The 24514-nt window shown below is 45.9% G+C and overlaps 1 protein-coding gene across 5 annotated transcripts in view; it reads right to left on the bottom strand.

Annotated features, from left to right (window-relative positions):
- The window catches only part of CENPE (centromere protein E), a 1295748-nt gene that overhangs the window by 1192909 nt on the left and 78325 nt on the right, over positions 1-24514 (bottom strand). For all 5 annotated transcript variants that reach the window (XM_069241483.1, XM_069241500.1, XM_069241509.1 and 2 more), the window contains exons 7-10: positions 18082-18149; positions 17916-17990; positions 11379-11430; positions 11202-11289 (exon numbers count right to left, since the gene is read on the bottom strand). In XM_069241483.1, coding sequence (XP_069097584.1) covers positions 11202-11289; positions 11379-11430; positions 17916-17990; positions 18082-18149 — 283 coding nt within the window. The remainder of the gene's footprint in view (positions 1-11201; positions 11290-11378; positions 11431-17915; positions 17991-18081; positions 18150-24514) is intronic.

Here is a 24514-nt window from a genome sequence, read left to right as displayed (position 1 = left end):
CATACTCTCCCTCTTGGAAAAGATCCCCCAACACAAGAAACAAGTTCACCGTCTGCATGGAGGAAGTTGCTAACTGGAAGGAAGCCAACTGTCTCAAGCTCAAAACCAACAAGACAGAAGTAACAATCTTTGGCAAGAGCATCTCACCAAGGGACTCCAACTGGTGGCAGCCGAACTCTGACCTATATCCCCACCAGGAATCTTGGAGCGATTGAAGGCAAACCAGACATAACTGCAAAAGTTAACCCAGTTACCACATCCTGCTTCCAGGCCCTGAAGGTACTAATGAAGATCTTCAAATGGCTCCAAAGCAACAAGTCACTCATGCCCTAGTCAACAGCAAGTTGGACTACAGGAACACCCCCTTTGCCGGGATCACCAAGCAACTTGCCAGAAGACTCAGAAGACTGCCCCATCCAAAACTAGCACCCAGACTTCTCAACTTCCCACACAGAACTCGCACCACACCTCAGGGAGCTCCAGTGACTCCAGATACACACATGCGCTCATTTCAAATTCTTAACACATTAAAGGCCCACACTTTAGGCCCCAAATACCTGAACAGTTGCTTCCTCCCACCAACCACCTACACACCTCTGCAGGATTACTACTCTCAAACATCACACATACAGAGAACCTGATCAGGAAGACAGGTGTTCCCTACATGAATTCCACAAGAAGTTAAATACCTGGCTTTTTAATTAACCAACCTCCCCTAGGCAAGGACACACACACACACACACACCGCTCAGTCCCAGCATACCCTCAAGGGTGAAAGTGCGCTTTACAAATACACATTGTAGGAAGCTGGCCCAGTGTGTGGTGGACACCTATGGGTTTCACCTTATATTGGGTCCCACCAAACCCCTATTAGTGAGTGTTACAGTGTCTAGACAGCCAGGGCTCTCCAAGGGTAGCTGTGGTGAGCAGCCAAGACTTAGCTAGAAGGCACGTGAAGCACTTGCAATACCACAGTAGTTAAAGTCACTTATCACACCTGAAATGAACCGGAGTATCTAGAAGATGCCAAGCGCCCGGGTGCAGAGGTTTTTTTTACCTGGTTTTCCCATAGGCTAACATGGGGATGTCGCAGATAGAAATTGCAGAAGCAGGACGGGACTAGTGGAACCCAAGGGCGGATTCTGGGTGAGTAAGACCTGCAAAAGAAGGGGACAGAGTCCATTCCACATAGGAGTGTCAAGGTGGGGCAGGAGCCAATGCTCACTCTTCAGTAGCCTAAGATCTGGGTCAATGGTAATTGATGAAGTTCAGCTGCTGGGTCCAGGAACTGCAGAGGAGTTCCTGAAATCGCCTATGACCTATCCCTCGACAGTTGCCAGATTGCAGATGGGTCAGTGGTCAGGATGGCAGCAACAAGCTCAAGCAAATGCAAGAGGAGCTGTTGGAAGTTTTGCAGAGCTGTGGAGGACCACCAGGGTCCTGGGAACTCGACCCTTGGAGGGCAGTCCTGGCTGACCCTCAGAAGACAGGAGAGCCAGCAGAAGCAGACAAAGCCCCCCCCCCCCCCCCCACAAGCAACCCACTAGCAGCAGGCACAGTAAGGCCCAGTCAGCACACTTGGAGAGGAGTCCCACGTCACTGGAGCGGCAGAGGAGACTGTCCTTGCAGAGGTAAAGTGCTGGGGGCCAGGGCTACTCCAGAGCCTGAAGATCCCTTGGAGAAGGAGTCAAAGATTGGTTGCTGTAACAGTCACAGCACACAGGGATTCTGTCCTGATGGATGAGGCAAGGGCTCACCATCTGCCATGTTGGAAAGAATGCAGATGGGGACCCAGGGGATACCTCAGAACCACCACATATGTTGGAGAATCTTCGCAAGTCCGGAGGACAAAAGATCCCACCAGCTGGACATCGTGGCCTTAGATGCCTGCTGATACGGGGGCGTGACTCCTTCACTCCAAAGGAGATTCCTTCTTACTTCTTGGTGCAGCTGAAGTGTTGCTGACCCCACAGGATGCACAGCTGTGAAAATGTTGCAGACTGCTGACAAGAGCCACGGAAACAATGTTGCAAGGAGAAGTCTTCTCAGGCATTGGAGTCCTGTTCTGTTCCTGTGTTGCCCAGCAACAGTTCCGTAGGCCATAAGCAGAAGAGGTTATTGTAGAGGAGTCCTGATGAAATCTGGCACAACGAATCTGGGGACCAATCAACAAGGGAGTTCAGAACGGGGGTTCGGGCACTCTCTGGAGTGACCACCCATAGGGAGGGATCTCTGACATCAGGTTCCTGGCCTACTCAGTAAGACGCTCTCAGAGGCCTCTGCAAATCTTGTTTCTAAGATGGCATAACCAAATGGCCACCTGGAGGAGCTCTGGGCACCACACCCAGGGTGATGCTGGACAGGGGACTTGACAATCCCCTTTCCTTTTTGTGTTTTGCACCAGAGCAGGGACCAGTGGTGCCTGGACTGGTGCAAACTGGATTATGCAAAGAGAGCACTAAATGTGCCCTACAAAGCAAACGGGGCTTGAGTCTACCCCTCCCCAGCCCTGTAACACCCATTTCCAAAAAAAGAGAGAATGTTGCACCCCTCTCCTACAGGACATCCTGTGTTCTGTTGTCTTCTGCCTGAGCAGGTCAAGCAGCAGGAGGGCAGAACAGTGTCTCAGGGGCTGCAGCAGCACGGGCTGCCCGCAAATCCTGGAAGACTGGCAGGAGCCGAACTGGGGGGTAGTCTAACAAACCATCAGAGTGCATGGAATCATGCCACCAATAATGGAATCAATATTGGGGTAGGATTCCGACATGGTTGATATCAAACATGTCCAGGTGTGGAGTTACCACAGGTAGTGACTAGTACATAACTAAAATGGCTTCTCCACACTTACGAATTCCAGGGAATTGGAACTGGGGTTCGTAGGGGAACCTCTGCTCATGCTGGGATGCCCACACACAGGGTGACCTGTACCCTGCCCTTTAGGTTAAAAGGGCCTACCATATGGGTGACTTAGTGACCTGGTGTAATGACCAGCAGTGAAAGGGTGCATGCATATTTTTCATGCAGGCTGCAATGCCAGGCCTGCAGACAGTTAGCATGGGCCTCCCTGGGTTGCTTAATACATGTGACAGCCCATGGGGGACCCCTGGTGTACCAATGTCCTGGGTACCCAAGAACCATATATTAGGGACTTACAGTGTTACACCATTATGCCAATTGTGGGGTGTAAGTACCAAAGCAACTAAATTTGGAGGAGAGAGCACAATCACTGGGGTCCTGCTTAGAACGATCCCCATGGAAACAGTCTAAGCACACTGACATCAGGCAAAAAGTGGGGTAACCATGCCAGAAAGAGAGGACTCTCCTACACACAACATGACGGTGTGAACGTTTTTTTTTTTTTTTTCTTCTTTTAAATCAGCATTGGGCAGATGACTGACGGTCTGGATTCGGTCGACTAGAAATGCAGAAAGGGACAGAATCTTGGGCCCTGTACTTTTATCCCCAATCATGATACCACTGTTAGAACTGTAGCTGGCCTTTTCATCAAATTCAAGTATTCTGTATAGACAAAGTCCAATATCATATGGTCCTGCGTAGCCGGTCACTTAATTCAGGAAGAAAGTATTACTGCTCCACTGAAGAACTTGGTAAACTGAACTTCTAGAAGGGTCTCTCCATCAGAGCATGAAAAAGACCTATGCTGTCTGCAACGAATGCGTTTTGGGTGGGTAATTTATCACCGTCCTTGCATAGTAATCGCATTCCTTATGTCATTTCTCTGATTAAGTTTTTTTTTCTTCTTCCAAATATAAATACAAAGTCTGAGAAGTCTTCATCCCCATGTCCTTAGGCGATGGCAGGAGAAGGAGTTTGTTGACATATCAGGAAGGAGTATCAATTGGAGCTGGAGATTGGGGAGAAGGCATAGGTTTCAGAGTTGGAGGTAGAATAGGTAAGAAGTTTGGAGGCGGGTGCAGGTTTCCCTGCAGGGTGCTTAGGATGTAACCTTTGAAAGGTGAAAGAAATGCAGCAAACACTTGCAAGACTTCTGGCTGTCTACCATAACAAAGACCCCCACAACAGCCAGCAGTGTTGTCAGCTAAAAGGTTCTGCAGCTGATACTCATACAACTAGTAAACGTCCTCTTTTTGTAGGGCTTCCTCAACTAAGGGATGCAATATACATCCAGTTGTCCAAGACTGTAGGCAGTCTCTGATCCGTCTTGGTTGACGAGAGTCACCTCCACTTCAAAGCCCAGAATCTGGGTGGCAAGCTTGGTTAATTTGATGGGTGAAAGGTAGATGTAGGAAAGCCCACTGTGGACAGAGTAGTTGTCAGCAGAGAGAGAGATCTTTGGAGCCGTCACCAACTGTCATTGTTGACGATGGCGCTGCTGTCGTCAATGATATCGTCACACTAGTCAACAAGGCATGTCCCCATAGGTGACAGTAGGAATGTAGTCAATGACAATCTTTTAGTTATAACTATTATGATGACTTATTTTTACTCAGGATGGTGTTCATCCTTACTAACGAAACTATCAAACAAGTTATCTTCAGTAACTCTCTTTCTGGTAAGACTATCTAGCTGCAGATTCCTCACCGTTTGAATATTAGCCAGGCGTCAGACTGGACGCGTAAACTTTTTTTGCAGTACCTGTGTGCACCAGAAGGGGGTGCAATAAGGGTTCACGGGGACAACATTTCACTCCAGAAATAACGTGTGGGGAAGAGTCTGAGCGTCTATAAGACGCAATCGCAACCAGGTGAACCTTTAGAGGAATGCGAAAGAACTAAGTACGCTAAATGCAACAAATAGGGTGATATCTGCTCCGGAAATGAGGAAAGAATATCAATTTGCTGTTGATGACACCACAAAAAAAACCTTTTCCACTTACATGAGTAAGCCTTATTGGTGCTGACTGCTCTGGCTTTGGATAGAATGTCCCTGCACTCTTGCAGAATGTTTAAATGTGCAAATTCCCTGTGCTCAGGAGCCATGCTGATAATCGCATTGATGGAGGATCCCGATGCAAGATTTGGCCGTTGCTCATTGATAGCAGATGCGGAGATATTCAGTGGGATGTGAGGCTTCACATACAGGAGAAGAAGATCCGTGAACCAATGTTGATGAGGCAAGTACAGGGCTATTAATATTAGCGTGCACGGTTCTCTCCATCCTCGTTAGAACTCTTGGGATCAAGTGTATTGGCGGAAAAGCGTATGTAAAGATTCCTGACCAAGCAATGGAAAATGCATTTCCCCCATGATCCCTTTTGGTGATGCCAGCTTGCAAAGTATCAGCATTTGGCATTCAACCCACTGGCGAATAGGTCGAGACTGGGTGTTCCCCACTGAGAAAAAATGTGGTTGACCATAGAATGGTCCAGTTCGTATTCGTGACATTGATTTTTGCCTACTGAGCGAGTCTGCTAACGTGTTCTGAACGCCTGGAAGGTGCACTGCTGTGAGCAGGATGCTATGCTGCGCCGCCCAGTTCCAGATCTCCTGAGCGTCCCTGCAGAGAGGAAGAGATCTTTTGCCTCCCTGTTTGTTGAGGTAATGCATCGTAGTGGTGTTGTCGGTTCTTATTACCACTTCTGAACCGGCAATCTTTGGGAGGGTGGGGGGGGGGGGGGGGGGGGGAGCTTGTAAAGCTAGATGAACTGCTTTGAGCTCCAGCAGATCGATGTGCATTGTCTGCAACTCTAGTGGTCAATTGCCATTTATCCGTAGGTCTGGTAAAACCGCTCCCCAACCTTCTAGGGAGGCATCTGTGGTGATTGTCCACGGTGCTGGGCGATGAAGAAAAGACAGACCGATAGACAGATGATGTTTGAGACCACCAGAGCTTTGGTGATTGCTGGAGTAATGTTTCTGATCTTCGAACCGTCCTGAAACCTAGAGCCACTGTAGTTTGAGCTGCTCTTGCAGGGGGAAGGGGTGCATTTGGAGTATGCAGAGAGGAACTAAACGCTATGCATGAGGACATCATGCCCAATAAGGACTTGAAGAGGCGTACTTAAATGTTTTCTTTTCTTTGTATCGATCTTGCTAGAGATATTAGTTTCTGCTGTATTTCCACAGTGGAACATGCCATGGTGTTTTGAGTGTCCAGTTTTGCCCCCAGAAAAGTGATCGTGTGTGATGGTTGGGGTTTGGATTTCTCCCAGTTGCTAGTCGGGCCTAAGCTGATGAGCAAGGAAACACACTTTCTTGTTGACCCAGGTGCTCCTACATAGGAGTCTGCTTTTATCAGCCAATCATCTAGGTATGGGAATACTTGATGTTTTCTTCTCCTGAGAAAGGCTGCAATAGGAGCTAGGCACTTCGTGTATATTCTGGGAGCTGACTTTAGGCCAAATGGGACTCGAAAGTGAAAATGGCTTCTGGCTACCATGAATCTCTGGTATTGTCTGTGGGCTGGGTGAATGGGGATGTGGAAATACGCATCCTTTCAGTCTAGGGTAGACATAAAATCTCCCTATTTCAACCCTCAGAAGGACATCCTGCAGGCTTATCAGGCAGAAAGACTGTTTTCCCAAGTAGGTGTTTAATTCTCTGAGATAGAGGATCGGCCTTCAGTCCTTTCACTTATTGCGAATGAGAAAGAATCTGGAGTAAAAACCTTTTCCTCGCTGTGATGGAGGTACTCTTTCTATTGCACCTTAGGGGAGCTTTTTGTTGATCTCTCTTGAGTTGTTCTGGATGTTTCGGTGAAGTTCTGCGAGGAGGATTGTGAGGAGGCATTTGGACAAACTAGTGTGCGTCCATGCTTCACGACACTCCCTTTTCCAATGTTATGGTTTGCCATTGTTGGAAAAACAGATCTCTTTCCGCCTAGAACGGGGGTGGGGGGTAGGGCAAGAGATCTTGGGGACAAAGCCTTGGTTACATGTTGAGTCTTTAGCAGAACGAACTGAGCGTCCCCTGGAGCCTGACCTGTTGTACGCTGCTTGCGGCGGCTGCCTTTGGGTGTAATAGACGAAATCGCTGAGAAGAGAAAGCATACGACTGGTATCTGTATTGCTGGTAGCCTCCCCTATATGAAGGCATCCCACGCCCTCTCATGGCTCAAAAAGAAGGCCCCTGAAACTGGGGAGTTACCAAAGATTTTGCTGTATCTTTGTTGTATTTAATCAACTGCAATGTCTCGTCAATATGTTTACCAAACACTGCCTGGCTATCAAAAGGAAGATCTAGGATCTTATTCTGCACTTCCGGACGGAACAATGTGGCCTTTAACCAACCTTGCCTCCAGACAGTCGAACCTGCGAGCTGACGAAACACAGTAGTGGCTATATCCATCGCACAATCTATTATCTCCCCCGATGTGTGTTCTCCCTCATGCAATGTCTTTTTAGCTTCCGATTTAATGTCCTCCGACAACTGATCAAGATGCAGGGCGATGTCTGCCCATAATTGCCTATCATATCTGGCTAACACTGCCAGGGAGTTAGCCGCCCTTATAATGAGGCCAGACATTGACGAAAACCTCTTCTCGATGGTGTCCAACGTCTACCATCTTTGTTCAGAGGTGCGGAAATTGGAGCAGAGGGATTTTTAGATCTTCTGTGCAGCTTGAGCGACCACTGAATCTGGATGGGGGTGACCAGTCAAGCATGCTGGGGCATCCTCTGGTGCCTTGTACTTCTTGTCCAAGCGAGGAAGCACCGCCATGACTGTAGCAGGGTTGTGCATGACCTTCAAACCCTCCTCCCATATGAAACTGACCAACGGTATGGAGCGTACTGATTTCTGGAAAGGTTCTTTAAAATCAAAGAAAGCAATCAGTTTGCTTGGATGGCATTGGAAGTGCAAAATGCTTAGCTGCTCTTCCCAAAAGATTATGGAATCCTCCAAAGTCATCTTGAGGCGAATCTACTTTTGGCTGAGGAGGAGGAGACGGAATAACATTAATCCAAATCTGACTGGGTGTCTAGGAGTTCTTCTTGATCTCACTCTGAAATGTTAGTGTCATGTGGTATGGTCATATCCGGTGTGGCCACATTCGCTAGTGGTAAAGAGGTTGACCTCTGATGTGGGGTGGTAACCCTTGAAACAGGCGAGGGAGGCTGCGGTTGCCTCAGAGGAGGAAAGCTCCTGCTATAGTCTGCAAGCATCGCTCTCAGATCAGACAGTAATAAGCTTGGCATGTGGCTTGGTGAAACCTGGTCCCCTGCGTAGGACTGCGGGTTACAGGTTTCACCATACTCATCATCATCATCATCTTGATACTTAACGTTCAACGGAGGGGCTATGCGCTGTCCCAAATGGTCCCTCATCTTCCGAGTCTTCATCATCCTCCAACAGATGTACTGGCATCAGAGGGGTTACTTTGCTAGGCAAAGTATGCTGTGGAGAAAGTTTTTCCTGACTTCTGCGCATTTTTTCCCTAGTCGACGGTGTCGTCGACTGAGTGGTAACACCCTTCGACGGTGGTGGAGTAGTCCGCAACATCCGCATGGAGATTTAAATTGTTGACAGCTTCAAAGTGGGAGCTACCGTCGTCGGGGTCATCGACTATGAAGATGGCAATGAGGAAACCACTGTTACTGCCGATGATGACAACGTGTAGGTCCTTGCCAACGGTAGAAGGCTTGTCGTCAGCGATGTCGTCAGCACAGCAGTCTGTGGCATTAATGTGGAAAATGTTGTTGATGGTATAGTCTTTGCCAGAGGTCTGTCCCCCACAGGAGCAGAGGAGGGCCTTTTGAAATGTTCAGCAGACGTAGATGAGGCACAGATGATTTTTTAGGCCTTTTAGAGATGCTGGAATGACCTCTTTCCCCTTTAATGGAGAATTTATGAGGTGAGGAGGAAGGGCTGCGGCCTTTATAAGACCCCGACGTGGTCTTTCTGTGGGCCTTTCTTGTCTGCTCTGATGAAGATCTTGAGTGAGATCTAGCTCTCTTAGATGACTTTCTGGACGAAGTTGAGGAGTTATCGCTGTCTGAATCCAAGACTGGGTTGTCTCTAGACTTTAGTTTCTGCGGCCATATTACTAATCTGCCTTCTCTATCCTTCACGGTCTTAGAAGAGAAGGTGTGGCATACCTTGCCGTCCTTAGCAGAGTGGTCTGGGTAAAGGGAGTATATGCAGTCCTGATGAGGGTCTTCAGAGTGTAATCTATTTTTCCCCCACAGGTCTTTCAGGATCTGAACAAACTTTTCTTTTCCTTGTCAGACATGCTGTAGGCCTCACCCACATTCAGTCAGAACAAGTTGAAGAATATCAGCTTAAAGCTATTCCAAAAGATATGAAGAATAGAGCAGAGCTCTGCGGAGACTCCCTAGCACGACATGCTGTAGAAAATCTGAGGTACAGGAGCTTCTCTCAGGAAGGCTCTAAAGGGTGGTGTCTTCTGATTGGTGGATTCTTAAAATGAGTCTGATCGAGTGTTAAATTACGAGGCCTAAAGGCCCTTAGGTTTAAATCTATGGTAACACTACTTGGTTAAATATACCGGGGCTCCCATCTTGACAGGGAATGATTCAAGCATGTGAATCTATGAAAGTTCCAATACTGGAGTAATCATACAACCATTGCTTGCAAAAGCATTGGGTTATGATTCCAACATGTTTGATAACAAACATGCCTATGTTCGGAGTTACCATTATGTAGCTGTACATAAGTAGTGGCCTATGTCCAGTACACATGTACGCACAAAGTCCATGAAAATTGTCCTGGAGGTCGTGGGGGCACCTCTGCTAGTGCACGGGTGCCCTCACACAGGTACTTTGCACCCTGCCCTCAGGGCTGGAAGACCTGCTATAGGGGTAAGGTATAAGTGACCTGGTGAAGTGTAAATGGCAGGGAAAAGGTGCTTGCACCTTTTCATGCAGGCTGCAATGGCACTGTAGCAGAAGACTTTGCATGGGCTCCCTAAGGGTGGCAAACTATATGCTGCAGCCCCTAGGGATCCCCTGAAACCCCAATGCCCTGGGTACCTAGGTACCATATACCAGGGACTTATAAGGAGGGGGGGGGGGGGCAGTATGCCAATTGTGAGTGAAATACAGACTTGGGAGAGAAAGCATAATGACTGGGGTCCTGGTTAGTAGGATCCCAGTGAACACAGTCAAGTACACTGACATCCGGCAGAAAATGGGGGTAACCATGCCAAGAAAGTGGGTAATTTCCTACACCTGAGTTAAAATTGATTATTATTTATTTTAAATACTATTGCTGGTACACATAGGCTACATATTGTAACCCGCTAAATATCTTTGCAAGAAGTGCCCTGTCTCAGACTTAATGATATTTACTTTTTTTCTTATTAATTTGCACAGAACAAAATTCTGCAGATATCATTTAAAACAGTGGCAAAAACCTTCTTGAGAAAATGGTCACAATTTTGTTTCAAAAAGTATTATAACAATGCAATGCTGCTGGTGATATGATACATGGAACCAAGAAAAATGGCTCAACAAAATGTTGGTTAATCAATGATAGATCCAACAAAAAAACAAAAAAAACAAAAAAACTCTAGATCAGATTTTGTTCATTTTTCACAGCATTCTACTTTTGTAATTTTAATCAATTTAACAAATCTGCCTTGGACCTCTAACGCTACTATTTCTCTGAGGTGTATTTTGTTTTGTTATTAATCACACACATACTAAATATATTTCTGGGAAGAAAGCTTAGCAGCTTAATCACCAAGGCTGAACAAGAGAATCCTCAGAATCCATTTACTTTCTAGGTCAACTTTTTGGGCCTCGCAGGAGTTCAATAACTGTTCAAATTAAGATGGTGCACCAACTCCTATATAGTTTGCCAGTCTGATTTTCTATAAAATAACACTCTAAAACACCATTCACATAACACAAATTTCAGTCTAGCAGACTGAAAGCAGCGAAATAAATTATTCTCCTAGCAGAAATAGATTCACCTCCTCTGCTCATTGCCACTAACAAAACAAGCAAAAAATCCACAGATGTGCACCAGAGTGCCCTATAAACTAAGCAGCAAGAATGTCAACCTTTTTGCTTTCAAACTATTGTAAGAGTTACTTGCTATACATATACATTGCAGCAATTGTAAACACACAAAACCTCATAAGTGTTTGAGGGGGTGCTGGTATAACTGGAGGTTGTCGACAGAAGGTAAACAACATCATTCTATTATACAATTCACAACTGGATGCATATAGATAGTACGGAGGATCTCCATAAGAAAAATGTGCGACCCACTGATTTCTAATTACAATATATCTTTATGATTAAACGTGATGCATACCCTGCTTGACCATCGCTAAGTTTCTTGATGACTTGACCAAGGATGAACAAGCTTCTGTTGATATTACATCCTTCCTTAAGGCGGAGGCCTATGAGTCAATATGAAATACCATTTAATTAGAAGTAAGCTCACTAAGATAACTATTCAAAAACTATGGTAATCAATTACGTAAATTACCTTCTGCTCCAGTTTGGCTAGCTCTTTCACTTCCGGCCAAATCCACCAAATTCTAGAAGTGCACAAGATTGCAAGATTTTAAATATATTTCAAAATAGCGAGTAATATTGTAGAAACAGATTACTGTTCAACTGAAATACAAACTTAGATCAGTATACAAGTTACAGGCGTTTCTGGACTATCACATGGTAAGGGAAAAGAAAAAAGCAATGACAAACAAGGCAAACAGAAAACCTAAACAAAAGCATGATGCCCAATGCCCAGTTCTTATCGAATTCTATACAACTTTACCTGTAATCTTATGTCAAAAGTCAGTAAAATCATGTTCAAGTATTAATTCAAAATGAGCAAACTTCAGCCAAACATATCTGAGCCCGACTTACCCGAAGTTAAGCATCAACAAGAAAGGAGCTATCCAATGTGCACTGGTTAAATAATCTATGTACAGAAGTGGTTGTTTTGCAAATCAATTCAACAAGTAAGTGCTATAGAAAGCTATCAATGACATTAGGCGAGTTCTTCAGAACTCATGGAATTTAGGGCAAATGAGAAGTATGGAGTGTTGGCCTTGAAACCATATGAACCAGATGTTAGTGAAAGCTCAACTAATAGCCAATTATCACCTTTTCAGGCTTCATTTTTCAGAGGGTAATGTCGAAGCCTGGCACAGGATATTAAGCACATTTATCACAATGAAAACATAGAATAAATGTATTGTTCCTCAGGATGTACAAGTGTAAAGAAATGGCTCCCTGTTGCAGTTACCCCCCACTTTTTGCCCGATACTGATGCTGACTTGACTGAGAAGTGTGCTGGGACCCTGCTAACCAGGCCCCAGCACCAGTGTTCTTTCACCTAAAATGTACCATTGTCTCCACAACTGGCACAACCCTGGCACCCAGGTAAGTCCCTTGTAACTGGTACCCCTGGTACCAAGGGCCCTGATGCCAGGGAAAGTCTCTAAGGGCTGCAGCATGTCTTATGCCACCCTAGGGACCCCTCACTCAGCACAGACACACTGCTTGCCAGCTTGTGTGTGCTGGTGGGGAGAAAATGACTAAGTCGACATGGCACTCCCCTCAGGGTGCCATGCCAACCTCACACTGGCTGTGGCATAGGTAAGTCGCCCCTCTAGCAGGCCTTACAGCCCTAAGGCAGGGTGCACTATACCACAGGTGAGGGCATAGGTGCATGAGCACTATGCCCCTACAGTGTCTAAGCAAAACCTTAGACATTGTAAGTGCAGGGTAGCCATAAGAGTACATGGTCTGGGAGTCGGTCAAAAACGAACTCCACAGCTCCATAATGGCTACACTGAATACTGGGAAGTTTGGTATCAAACTTCTCAGAATAATAAACCCACACTGATGCCAGTGTTGGATTTATAAAAAAATGCACACAGAGGGCATCTTAGATATACCCCCTGTATTTTACCCAATTGTTCAGTGCAGGACTGACTGGTCTGTGCCAGCCTGCTGCTGAGAGACGAGTTTCTGACCCCATGTGGTGAGAGCCTTTGTGCTCTCTGAGGACAGAAACAAAGCCTGCTCTGGGTGGAGGTGCTTCACACCTCCCCCCTGCAGGAACTGTAACACCTAGCAGTGAGCCTCAAAGGCTCAGGCTTCGTGTTACAATGCCCCAGGGCACTCCAGCTAGTGGAGATGCCCGCCCCCTGGACACAGCCCCCACTTTTGGCGGCAAGTCCAGGAGAGATAATGAGAAAAACATGTGTCCTGAGCTGAGGTGACTGACTTTTAGAAATCCTCCATCTTGCAGATGGGGGATTCCCCCAATAGGAATAGGGATGTGCCCCCCTCCCCTCAGGGAGGAGGCACAAAGAGGGTGTAGCCACCCTCAAGGACAGTAGCCATTGGCTACTGCCCTCCCAGACCTAAACAACCCCTAAATTCAGTATTTTGGGGCTCCCAGAACACAGCAAGATAGATTCCTGCAACCTAAGAAGAAGAGGACTGCTGAACTGAAAAACCTGCAGAGAAGACGGAGACACCAACTGCTTTGGCCCCAGCTCTACCGGCCTGTCTCCCCACTTCTAAAGACACTGTTCCAGCGACACGTTCCCAGGGTCCAGCAACCTCTGAAGCCTCAGAGGACTACCCTGCATCTAGAAGGACCAAGAACTCCTGAGGACAGCGGCTCTGTTCCCCAAAGACTGCAACTTTGCAACAAAGAAGCAACTTTGAAACAACACACGTTTCCCGCCGGAAGCGTGAGACTTTGCACTCTGCACCCGACGCCCCCGGCTCGACTTGTGGAGAACAAACACCACAGGGAGGACTCCCCGGCGACTACAAGACTGTGAGTAGCCAGAGTTGACCCCCCTGACCCTCCACAGTGACACCTGCAGAGGGAATCCCGAGGCTCCCCCTGACCGCGACTGCCTGCTTCAAAGACCCGACGCCTGGTAAAGACTCTGCATCCGCAGCCCCCAGGACCTGAAGGAGCCGACCTCCAGTGCAGGAGCGACCCCCAGGTGGCCCTCTCCCTTGCCCAGGTGGTGGCTACCCTGAGGAGCCCCACCCTTGCCTGCATCGCTGAAGAGACCCCTGGGTCTCCCATTGCTTCCTATTACAAACCCGCCACTTGTTTGCACACTGCACCCGGCCGCCCCCGCACCGCTGAGGGTGTACTTTCTGTGTGGACTTGTGTCCCCCCCGCTGCCCTACAAAACCCCCCTGGTCTGCCCTCCGAAGACGTGGGTACTTACCTGCTGGCAGACTGGAACCGGGGCACCCCCTTCTCCATTGAAGCCTATGCGTTTTGGGCACCACTTTGACCTCTGAACCTGACCGGCCCTGAGCTGCTGGTATGGTAACTTTGGGGTTGCTCTGAACCCCCAACGGTGGGCTACCTTGGAGCCAAACTTGAACCCAGTAGGTGGTTTACTTACCTGCAAAAACAAACTCTTACTCCCCCCAGGAACTGTTGAAAATTGCATTGTGTCTAGTTTTAAAATAGCTATATGTGATTTATGTGAAAACTGTATATGCTATTTTGCTAATTCAAAGTTCCTAAAGTACCTACCTGCAATACCTTTCATTTGAAGTATTACTTATAAATCTTGAACCTGTGGTTCTTAAAATAAACTAAGAAAAGATTTTTCTACACAAAAGCCTATTGGCCTGGAATTGTCTTCGAGTGTGTGTTCCTCATTTATTGCTTGTGTATGTACAACAAATGCTTAACACTACTCCTTTGATAAGCCTACTGCTCGACCACACTACCACAAAATAGAGCATTAGAATTCTCTTTTTGCCACTATCTTACCTCTAAGGGGAACCCTTGGACTCTGTGCATACTATTCCTTACTTTTAAATAGTGCATACAGAGCCAACTTCCTACAACAAGTGTATATACTCTCTCATTAAACAATGTGCCTAGACAGGTGACTAGAGGTGTCCAGGGCCTGCAAATTAAATGCTACTTGTGGGCCTGCAGCACTGGTTGTGCCACCACCTTAAGTAGCCCTCTAACCATGTCTCAAGCCTACCACTGCAGATCCTGTGTGTGCAGTTATACACTGCTATGTCGACATGGCAAAAACACCCTTTTGCAGGCCCAAACCTTACCTTTTTATACATATATGATAGCCCCTGGACAACCCAGAGAGCAGGGTGCAATGTATTTAAAAGGCAAGAAATGCAGTTTTAAGTTTCACATGTCCTGGTACTGAAAAAAAACCCTCTAACCATTTTTCACTAAAACAATAACAACATTGGGTGTACCTTATTATTACACCATATAAATGTAATTCAAAATCTGGAAGAGATCAGTTTTTCAAGTCTGGTGTCTCAGGACTCACAATTTAAAATCACAACCTATGGTGAAGACGGATTTTAAACTGCAGTTCTGAAAATGCCACTTTAAGAAAGTTGACATTTTCTTACATTAGCCATTATGTGCCTGTTGCCTGTCTCTTATTAGACGTTTGCAGCTGGTGACAGCTGGGCTTAGTGCATTCCCTTTAGACAGCCACGTACAAAAGGAGCTTAGGGTGACTTGATGGGCCATCCACCTCCTGTTGGGCAATCCTAGGCAGGATAGGAGGGAGCAGCTGGGCACAGCTTCACACATACACAACACATCCTTATTGGAACTGGCACATCCTTGCCTTACAGGGCACAGAGTCTAGTGCAATGCATTCAGAACCAGCATATCGCACTCAGAATCAACTTCTCTGCTGCGGTAGCAGCTCATTCGGACCCAGTGCATCGTCCACAGAACAAACATCACCTACTTTCTGTGGAGAAAACCGAAGCATCTCCTTCTGTTGCGGGATCAGACCAGACGCATCACCTGTACCCTGCATTTCCTACATACTGACGCAACCAGTATCAAGGTACTTTTTTTTTTTTGCCCAGCACGGCTAAGTAGTTCCCTGTATCCAGCCCGCAGTCCTTCATGGTCGGCCTGAACTTTTGACTGGTCCAGTGCAACCAGAGATCCTAAATAGGCACTTATTGCTTCTTAGCGCTATTTTACAGTTTATTCTTTAACAAAAGTCTTATCTCAAGTTCTACTTATTGGATTTTTGTCATTTTGGTCTTGTTTTATTCAAGTTTGATTTTTCTAACCAGGTTTGGTATCTGTGTCGTGTTTTCATTGTTTTATTATTTGAAGTGCTGCACAAATACTTTAAACATTGCCTCAAGTTAAGCCTGACTGCTCTGTGCCAAGCTGCCAGAGGGTGAGCACAGGTTAATTTATGGGGTGTTTGTGACTTACACGGACTAGGATTGTAGTTCCTGCTTGATCAGAGTGCATACCTCTGTCAACCAGAAACCCAATTTTTAACAGTCAATATTGAACACTTACAATCACTAGCTAAAGGGCATTAAACCAGCAGTAAAAGCCCATTGCCCACCAAGATACTAACACCTTCAGGCTCACCACACTTATTCAATGTCAGTGCCGAGACTCAAAAGATACAAGGGCAGTATGTGAGCCGTCTTTGCTTCTAGATTAATTTTTCTGAGAGGGTTTGTGATCATAATAAATGTCGAAATATAGTGCCCAGAGTAACCCTTAGGCTGAGGTGCTGCGGCTCCGTCTGTGCAGTCATGCTTCATGTGGCCGATATGAAATCACACCATTCCACGAAAGCTGCTCCACCAACATGGAAAAGGGAACAACTAAGTACTATCTTAGCAATCACCTGGCTATGTACCTCATAAGAATAGTTTAAATAAGCAACTCAGCAATGGAGGTTTTCAGAAAAGGTCAAGGAAAAAAGCTCAAAGGGGAACTAAGATTTGACTTTCCAGTTATGTGAGGAACCCTCTGATATAGAGTTTCAGGCCAGCCATATTTGAGGAAACCCACAAACACCTAATGGATTTTGGTTATAATTCTATAATCCTGAAACTGGATCAGGAGGTGAACAGTGGGCCTGATGCTCAAAGGGTAATTTGTGGTCACAAAGCCTAACATTTTGCAAAGACCACAGTGAATTAAAGGTGCGTCTCTCTGCTATTCACAAATCGGAGAGGAAGGCATCAATGCTTTGGGACCGAAACTAAGGTTGCAAAACCTTAATCAAATATTGACATCTCAAACAGGGTGGTATCTGTTTAAGTGGGACAGCTTCCCTTTTGGGAAGGATGACAGCAGACTTGTGGGTGAGAAGGCCGAGGTCCAGAGGACCACTGCCTGCTGTCTCCAATGTATTCCAAAACAGGAAACAAAGGAAACACAGGAACGCCTGTCCTTTCAATGGACACTGGTTGGTTTTAAATAAAAATGTTTCCCGTTTGGGAATGAAAATGCAGGAACTGAGGTCTGCTGTCCCTTGCAGTCCTCCATTCACAGCAGACTGCAAATTGAGACCTTCATAAGGCAGGTCTTTTTACGACCCTGGCACACCATACACTTTGTAAAGCAACCTGTTAGTGCACAGGTTGCAACAACAAATTGGATTCAGTCAGTATGGAAACTGTACAACCCTGGCTTGTAAACGAGAAATAGATCACGACTAGCATCACTTAACTGCATATGCTTACTAACATGGCCCCCCTATGAATGGTAATACTGGGTGAAATTATAGTTGGAAACGCAACATTTTATTTCAGTGAAGAAGCTCCAGTTAATTCATGCTCAAATCTGTTTAAAATTTCTGGCTTTCTATAATACCCTGCTTTTATAGCACAAAAGATCAGATGCTCTGAGAAGGGCAGAGCAGTAAGTAATAATTACTTGCTGGTTACAATAGTCCAAGAATGGATAGCTTTAACAGGCCCTTGAAAAACTCTTCAAATACTTTTAATGAAAGTGAATGATAGAACCAAACAGCATTAACTGGACTTCATGGGAACTTATTTATGACTGAAGGTAGGCGTTTACTTTTAAAACCGGTTTGGTCAGTGTTCAAATGTATGGTACACCAAGCATCCAGTATGACCTCACTGTCATATGAGCGGCTTAAAATAGGTGCTAATGACAGCAAGGAAAATATTGATGACATGCAAATAGTTAGAATGAGTGTTTAAGGTTTGTAATATAACTAAATTAAATAAAATTCACCAAATGGGAGACCATGACAGCTCCATCACAATTTTCTGAATTTGCAGGTCCTGTCCTCTCTCTGCTTTCTACAATCTGAAAGTTGAAAAAACAAACAAAAAAAACATGTCATTTTTAAGATACTAATGTTTACAAAAAATGAAGGGACACAAGTACAACTACTTACCATTCTGAAAATTGTATGAGATCTAGAACTACGTTCATTCATTTTGGTTTCCCCATAGTGTCGATTTTCTGAAAAAGGATAGGGTAAGTAAACATTTGATTTGCGGTTTGAAGACAAAGATTGTTAATCCAAAGCACTTGAAGTAATTATGTACCTAGATAATCTAGCACAACTATACATAATTTATACAACCATATATACAACTACACTAATCACATACTCAAAAACCAAGTCTGACAAACATCCCAAATCCACCAATTGGTTTACTCTCCACCAATATACCATGTAAAGTACAGCACAATAATTTACAAGGGTCTGTTTTCTTGAAGTGCATTTTACAGAGAGCAAAGAAGTTAGTTTTGGCCGAGGAAGCTCAGTGACTACTGCAATTCTCATAGGACCAGTTTTTGAACGATTGTGGCTTCGGCTCTTAACAGAAGACAGAGTTGAAGGACAAAGTAGGACACTCGTCACTTTTCGGGGAGTGCAGATGCAGTAGCAAGGCAGTCCCTGAATAATAGAAAAAAGTCTTCAGTCCCTTGAATTCCAGCTCAGTGCCACATTAGATTTTTTTTAAATTGCCACACATCCACAAGAAACTGTAACCCTAGGGTGCACAGTAGCCAAACACAACAGCTTGCCAGAGTGTCTTATGGGGGAAAACATTCATTACAGATAAACCGCTACAATCAAGCAGAGATTTATGGGTCAGTCTCACTGAATACCTTTTGAATTTGGTTTAAAAAGTGCTGGGTGTAGGAAAGTACCATCTTGCCTGGCATGTTACTCCCATTTTTACATGTATGTTAGTTTGTTTTTGCCTGTCTCACTGGGATACTGCTAGCCAGGACCCCAGTGCTCATAGTTTGTGGCCTGAATGTGTATACCTGTGTAGTGACTAACTGTGTCACTGAGGCGCTGCTAATCAGAACCTCAGTGCTTATTCTCTCTGCCTTTATATTTGTCACTATAGGCTAGTAACCACTTTTACCAATTTCAATTGGCATACTGGAACACCCTTATAATTCCCTAGTATATGGTACCTAGGTACCCAGGGGTATTGGGGTTCCAGGAGATCCCTATGGGCTGCAGCATTTCTTTTGCCACCCATAGGGAGCTAAGACAATTCTTACACAGGACTGCCACTGCAGCCTGAGTGAAATAACATCCACATTATTTCACAGCCATTTTACACTGCACTTAAGTAACTAATAAGTCACCTATATATCTAACCTTCACTTAGTGACGGTTAGGTGCAAAGTTACTTAGTGTGAGGGCACCCTGGCATTACCCAAGGTGCCCTCACATTGTTCAGGGGAATTTCCCTGGACTTTGTGAGTGCGGGGACACCATTACACACGTGCACTACATATAGGTCAATACCTATATATAGGGTCACCATGGTAACTCAGAACATGGCCATGTAACATGTCTAGGATCATGGAAGTGTCACCCCAATACCATTCTGGTATTGGGGGGACAATTCCATGCATCCCCGGGTCTCCAGCATAGAGCCCAGGTACTGCCAAACTAACTTTCCGGGGTTTTCTCTGCAGCTACCGCTGCTGCCAACCCTCAGACAGGTTTCTGCCCCCCTGAGGCCTGGGCAGCCCAGTCCCAGGAAGGCAGAACAAAGAATTTCCTCTGAGAGAGGGTGTTATACCCTCTCCCTTTGGAAATAGGTGTGAAGGGCCTGAGAGGAGTAGCCTCTCCTGGCCTCTGGAAATTCTTTAAAGGGCACAGATGGTGCCCTCCTTGCATAAGCCAGTCTACAACGGTCCAGAGATTCCCCCCAAGCCCTACTCTGGAGCGCAACTGGACAAAAGAAAGGGGAGTGACCACTCCCCTGACCAGCACCTCCCAGGGGAGGTGCCCAGAGCTCCTCCAGTGTGTCTCAGACCTCTGCCATCTTGGATGCAGAGGTGTGAGGGCACAATGGACACCTCTGAGTGGCCAGTGCAAGCAGGTGACGTCAGAGACCCCTCCTGATAGGTGCTTCCATTTCTCTGTAGCCAATCCTCCTCGGAGGGCTATTTAGGGTCTCTCCTGTGGGTATATCACCAGATAACGAATGCAAGAGCTCACCAGAGTTCCTCTGCACTTCCCTCTTCGACTTCTGCCAAGGATCGACCGCTGACTGCTCCAAGACACCTGCAAAACCGCAACAAAGTAGCAAGAAGACTACCAGCAACATTGTAGCACCTCATCCTGACGGCTTTCTTAACTGTTTCCTGGTGGTGCATGCGCTGAGGGCTGTCTGCCTTCACCATGCACTAGAAGCCAAGAAGAAATCTCCAGTGGGTCGACTGAATCTTCCCCCTGCCAATGCAGGCACCAAACTTCTGCATCACCGGTCCTCTGGGTCCCCTCACCTTGACAAACGTGGTCCCTGGAACACAGGAGCTGGGTCCAAGTGTTTGACAGTCAAGTGGCCCTTCTGTCCAAATTTGGTGGGGTAAGTCCTTGCCACCCCAAGCCAGACAGTAATCCTGTGTACTGCGTGAACTGCAGCTGCTCGTGCTTCTGTGCACTTTTGCATGACTTCCTTAATGCACAGCCTAGCCCAGGTCCCCAGCACTCCGTCCTGCATTGCCCAACTCACTGAGTTGGACTCCGACTTTGTGGGACTCCCTTTTGTTGTGCTGGGGTCGACTGTCGTGCTCAGATCTTCTGAACGCCTGTTCAGATGCTTCTGCGGGTGCTGCCTGCTTCTGCGTGGGCTCTCCGTGTTGCTGAGCGCCGCCTCGGTCTCCTCCTCCAAGGGGCGACCTCCTGGTCCTTCCTGGGTCCTGGCAGCACCCAAAACCTTCAACCGCGACTCTTGCAGCTAGCAAGGCTTGTTTGCGGTCTTCCTGCGTGGAAACAACTCTGCATCCTCCCAGCACACCGTGGGACATCTTCTGACCAAAGGAGAAGCACCTTCTGTTGTTGCAGAATCTTCAGATTCTTCCACCCAGAGGCAGCCCTTTTGCACCTTCATCCGGGGTTTAGTGGGCTTGTGCCCCCCCCTAACCCTCCCCGGACACTTGCGTGACTCTTGGACTTGGTCCCCTTCCTTTACAGGTTCTCAGGTTGAGGAATCCGTCATCAGTGCTTTGCAGTCAGTTGTTGTCCTTGCAGAATCCCCTATCTCGACTTTACTGTCTTTCTGGGGTAGTAGGGCAACTTTACTCCTACATTTCAGGGTCTTTGGGTGGGGTGTAACTTGGACACCCTTAGTGTTTTCTTACACTCCCAGCGACTCTACACACTACACTAGGCCTGAGGTCCATTTGTGGTTCGCATTCCACTTTTGGAGTATATGGTTTGCGTTCCCCCTAGGCCTATTGTCTACTATTGCATTCTATTGTGTTCTACAGTGTTTCCACTACTTTTGTAACTGTTTACTTACCTGATTTTGGTTTGTGTGCATATTTTGTGTATTTTACTTACCTCCTAAGGGAGTATATCCTCTGAGATACTTTTGGCATATTGTCACTGTAGGAGGCTGGCCTGGATCATAGTGGGTACCTTGTGGTACTTACACCCTGTGCCAGGTCCAGTTATCCCTTATTAGTAGAATAGAGGTGTTTCTAGCAGCTTAGGCTGATAGAAGGTAGCTATGGCAAAGCAGCTTAGGCTGAACTAGGAGACATGCAAAGCTCCTACTATACCATTTATATCATATAGCACAATATCATAAGAAAACACAATACTCAGAGTTACTAAAAATAAGGGTACTTTATTTTTATGACAATATGCTACAAGTATCTCAGTGAGTACCCTCAGTTAGAAGGTAAGTAATATACACAAGTTATATGTACACAAACCCAAAACAGGTAAGCAATAGTAAGAAAAGTAATGCAAACAGTGTAGAATTACAATAGGATGCAATAGGAACACATAGGGATAGGGGCAACACAAACCATATACTCCAAAAGTGGAATACAAATCATAAATGGACCCCAGACCTATGGGAACTTGTAGAGGGTCGCTGGGACTGTCAGAAAACAGTCAGGGTGTCCAAGATACCCCACCCCAAGACCCTGAAAAGTAGGACTAAAGTACACCTTCTAGCCCAATAGGACACAATAGTTGTGATAGGGGGATTGGATAAGTTACTTACCTGTAAATCCTAGTTCTCTTCCAGGGGTATCCTCATCAAAGTCATAAACACTGAATATTCCCACCCTTGTGCGGGGACCCCAGAGCATATATAAAATACACACATATAAAAGTATGAAATATGCACGAAAAATATATATATATATCATTTTTAGTAGACAAATTTTCATACTAAACTCATATATACGTGTGTAAAACAGCAATGCAGACTATAATCATAAACAGGCTAAAATGCTTTATTTCTATGGAGTTTTTTTTTTTTTTTCCAAATTGTCCTTTTCGAAATTACAATAAGAGAACGTCATATTTACCAAAGCCCCATAACTGGGCCTAGGGAAAAAAGCAGTAGTAACATCAGAGAAAAAGAAGAAAAAACGACATTGAAAAACAATGGAGCATTCTTAGCCAATAGGCTGCATGCAGGTTAACACAGGAGAACCATAAAAATTCTGGCACCGTGCCTTTAAGACCCTGAGCATCTCCAGTATCCCACCATGCCTCAGGGGTGAAGGAGAGGTGACAGTTGGTTCACAGTTAGGTCAGTACTTTTTTATGGTGACAAGCTGTGCAGCAGATTCGAAAGATAGTCTGTCCTGCACTTCTAGGAGACGTGCGTCCAGGGAGGAGGGTGGGTTGTTTATGACTTTGATGAGGATACCCCTGGAAGAGAACTAGGATTTACAGGTAAGTAACTTATCCTTCTCTTCCAGGGGATCCTCATCAATAGTCATAAACATTGAATAGATTAGCAAGCCCATCCCTTGACTCTGCGGACTGTCCAATAGAAGTGCAGGAATAGATATGTATTAGGCAAACAAGTTTCACAGAGAAGCTTGCCCAACTTGGGCGTCTGCTCTTGCATCTGAGTCCAAACAGTAATGTCTAGTAAATTTATGTACAGACTTCCATGTAACAGCCTTACAAATTTCAGCGATTGGAACATTATTAAGGAGGGCAGCAGCAGCCGCCTTTCCTCTTGTCGAATGAGTCTTAGGTCTAGCAAGTAGTTGCTTGTTAGCCAATTGATATGCAATAACAATACAAGAAACTATCCATCTAGATCTGGTGCGTTTTGATGCTGCCTCTCCTGTTCTCAAATGACCATAATTTACAAACAAGTGGTTGGAGTGTCTAATTAGCTTGGTCTTATCCAGGTAAAATTTTAGCACTCTTCAAATCTAGGGAGTGCAAGGCTTTCTCCGCCGGAGTCTCCGGATTGAGGAAAAAAGTTGGTAGAGAAATAGTCTGATTGATGTGAAACTCTGACACCACCTTCGGCAGGAATGATGGGTGAGTTCGTAGAACTACTCTATTCTCGTGGAAGACTGTGTACGGTTCTTTGGAGGACAAAGCCTGAATCTCAATGACACTCCTTGCGGAAGTAATGGCTACCAAAAAAGCCGTCTTCCACGTAAGGTGTTGCAAAGAGGCTTTGTGTATAGGTTTGAAAGGAGGGCCCATAGGTTTTGATAGCACTATGTTCAGTTCCCATGGAGGGGAGGGTTTCCTAATGGGTGGAATTTTTTTTTTCAAACCTTCTAAGAAATCCTTTACTACGGGTCTTGTAAAAAAGGATTCCTGAGAAGGTGACTTTCGATTGGCTGTAATGGCAGATAAATGTACCTTAAATCGATAAAACCTGCAGAACCGATTTTGCCAGATGGAGTAGGTAAGATAGTATGACCTCCTCCTGAGCTAGTATAGGGTTCTGACCTTGCTGACGACACCATATGTAGAACCTCTTCCACTTGAACACGTAAGAACGCCGCGTGGAAGGTCATCTGGACTCCATCAAGATGTTCATGCACTCATGCGAGAGCCCAAGGTGCCCATACTGCAGGAATTCAGGAGCCATGCCGTCAAGCTCAGAGAGGGTAGGTTGGGGTGAAGTATCCTGCCCCCCAGTCTGCAAAGGAGATCCGGTCTGCACGGCAGCCTCCTGTGAGGTTGTTCTGATAGGTTTAGGAGATCTGTGTACCAGAATTGACGAGGCCATTGCGACGCTATGAGAATCATTCTGGTGTTGGATCTGTAAAGTTTGTTGATCACCGCAGGTATGAGGGGGATCGGTGGAAAAGCGTAGAGAAATATCCCTGACCAGTCGATCAATAGGGCATTCCCTCGAGATCCCGGACGGTAGAACCTGGATGCGAACTCTGGGCATTTCCTGTTTACCTCGTCTGCGAAGAGATACAATTGAGGCCGACCCCATTGAGCGAAGATGTCTTCGACGACTTCGTCGTGCAGGACCCAATCGTGGGCGCCCTCGAGGTGTCTGCTCAGGAAGTCTCCCTCCACATTTTGTTGACCTGGCAGGTGAACCGCTTTA

Source organism: Pleurodeles waltl, chromosome 1_2 (assembly GCF_031143425.1).
Source record: "Pleurodeles waltl isolate 20211129_DDA chromosome 1_2, aPleWal1.hap1.20221129, whole genome shotgun sequence".
Lineage (NCBI taxonomy): Eukaryota > Metazoa > Chordata > Amphibia > Caudata > Salamandridae > Pleurodeles > Pleurodeles waltl.
Note: the sequence above shows the minus strand (reverse complement) of the source record. Positions and strands in the feature narration are given on the sequence as shown.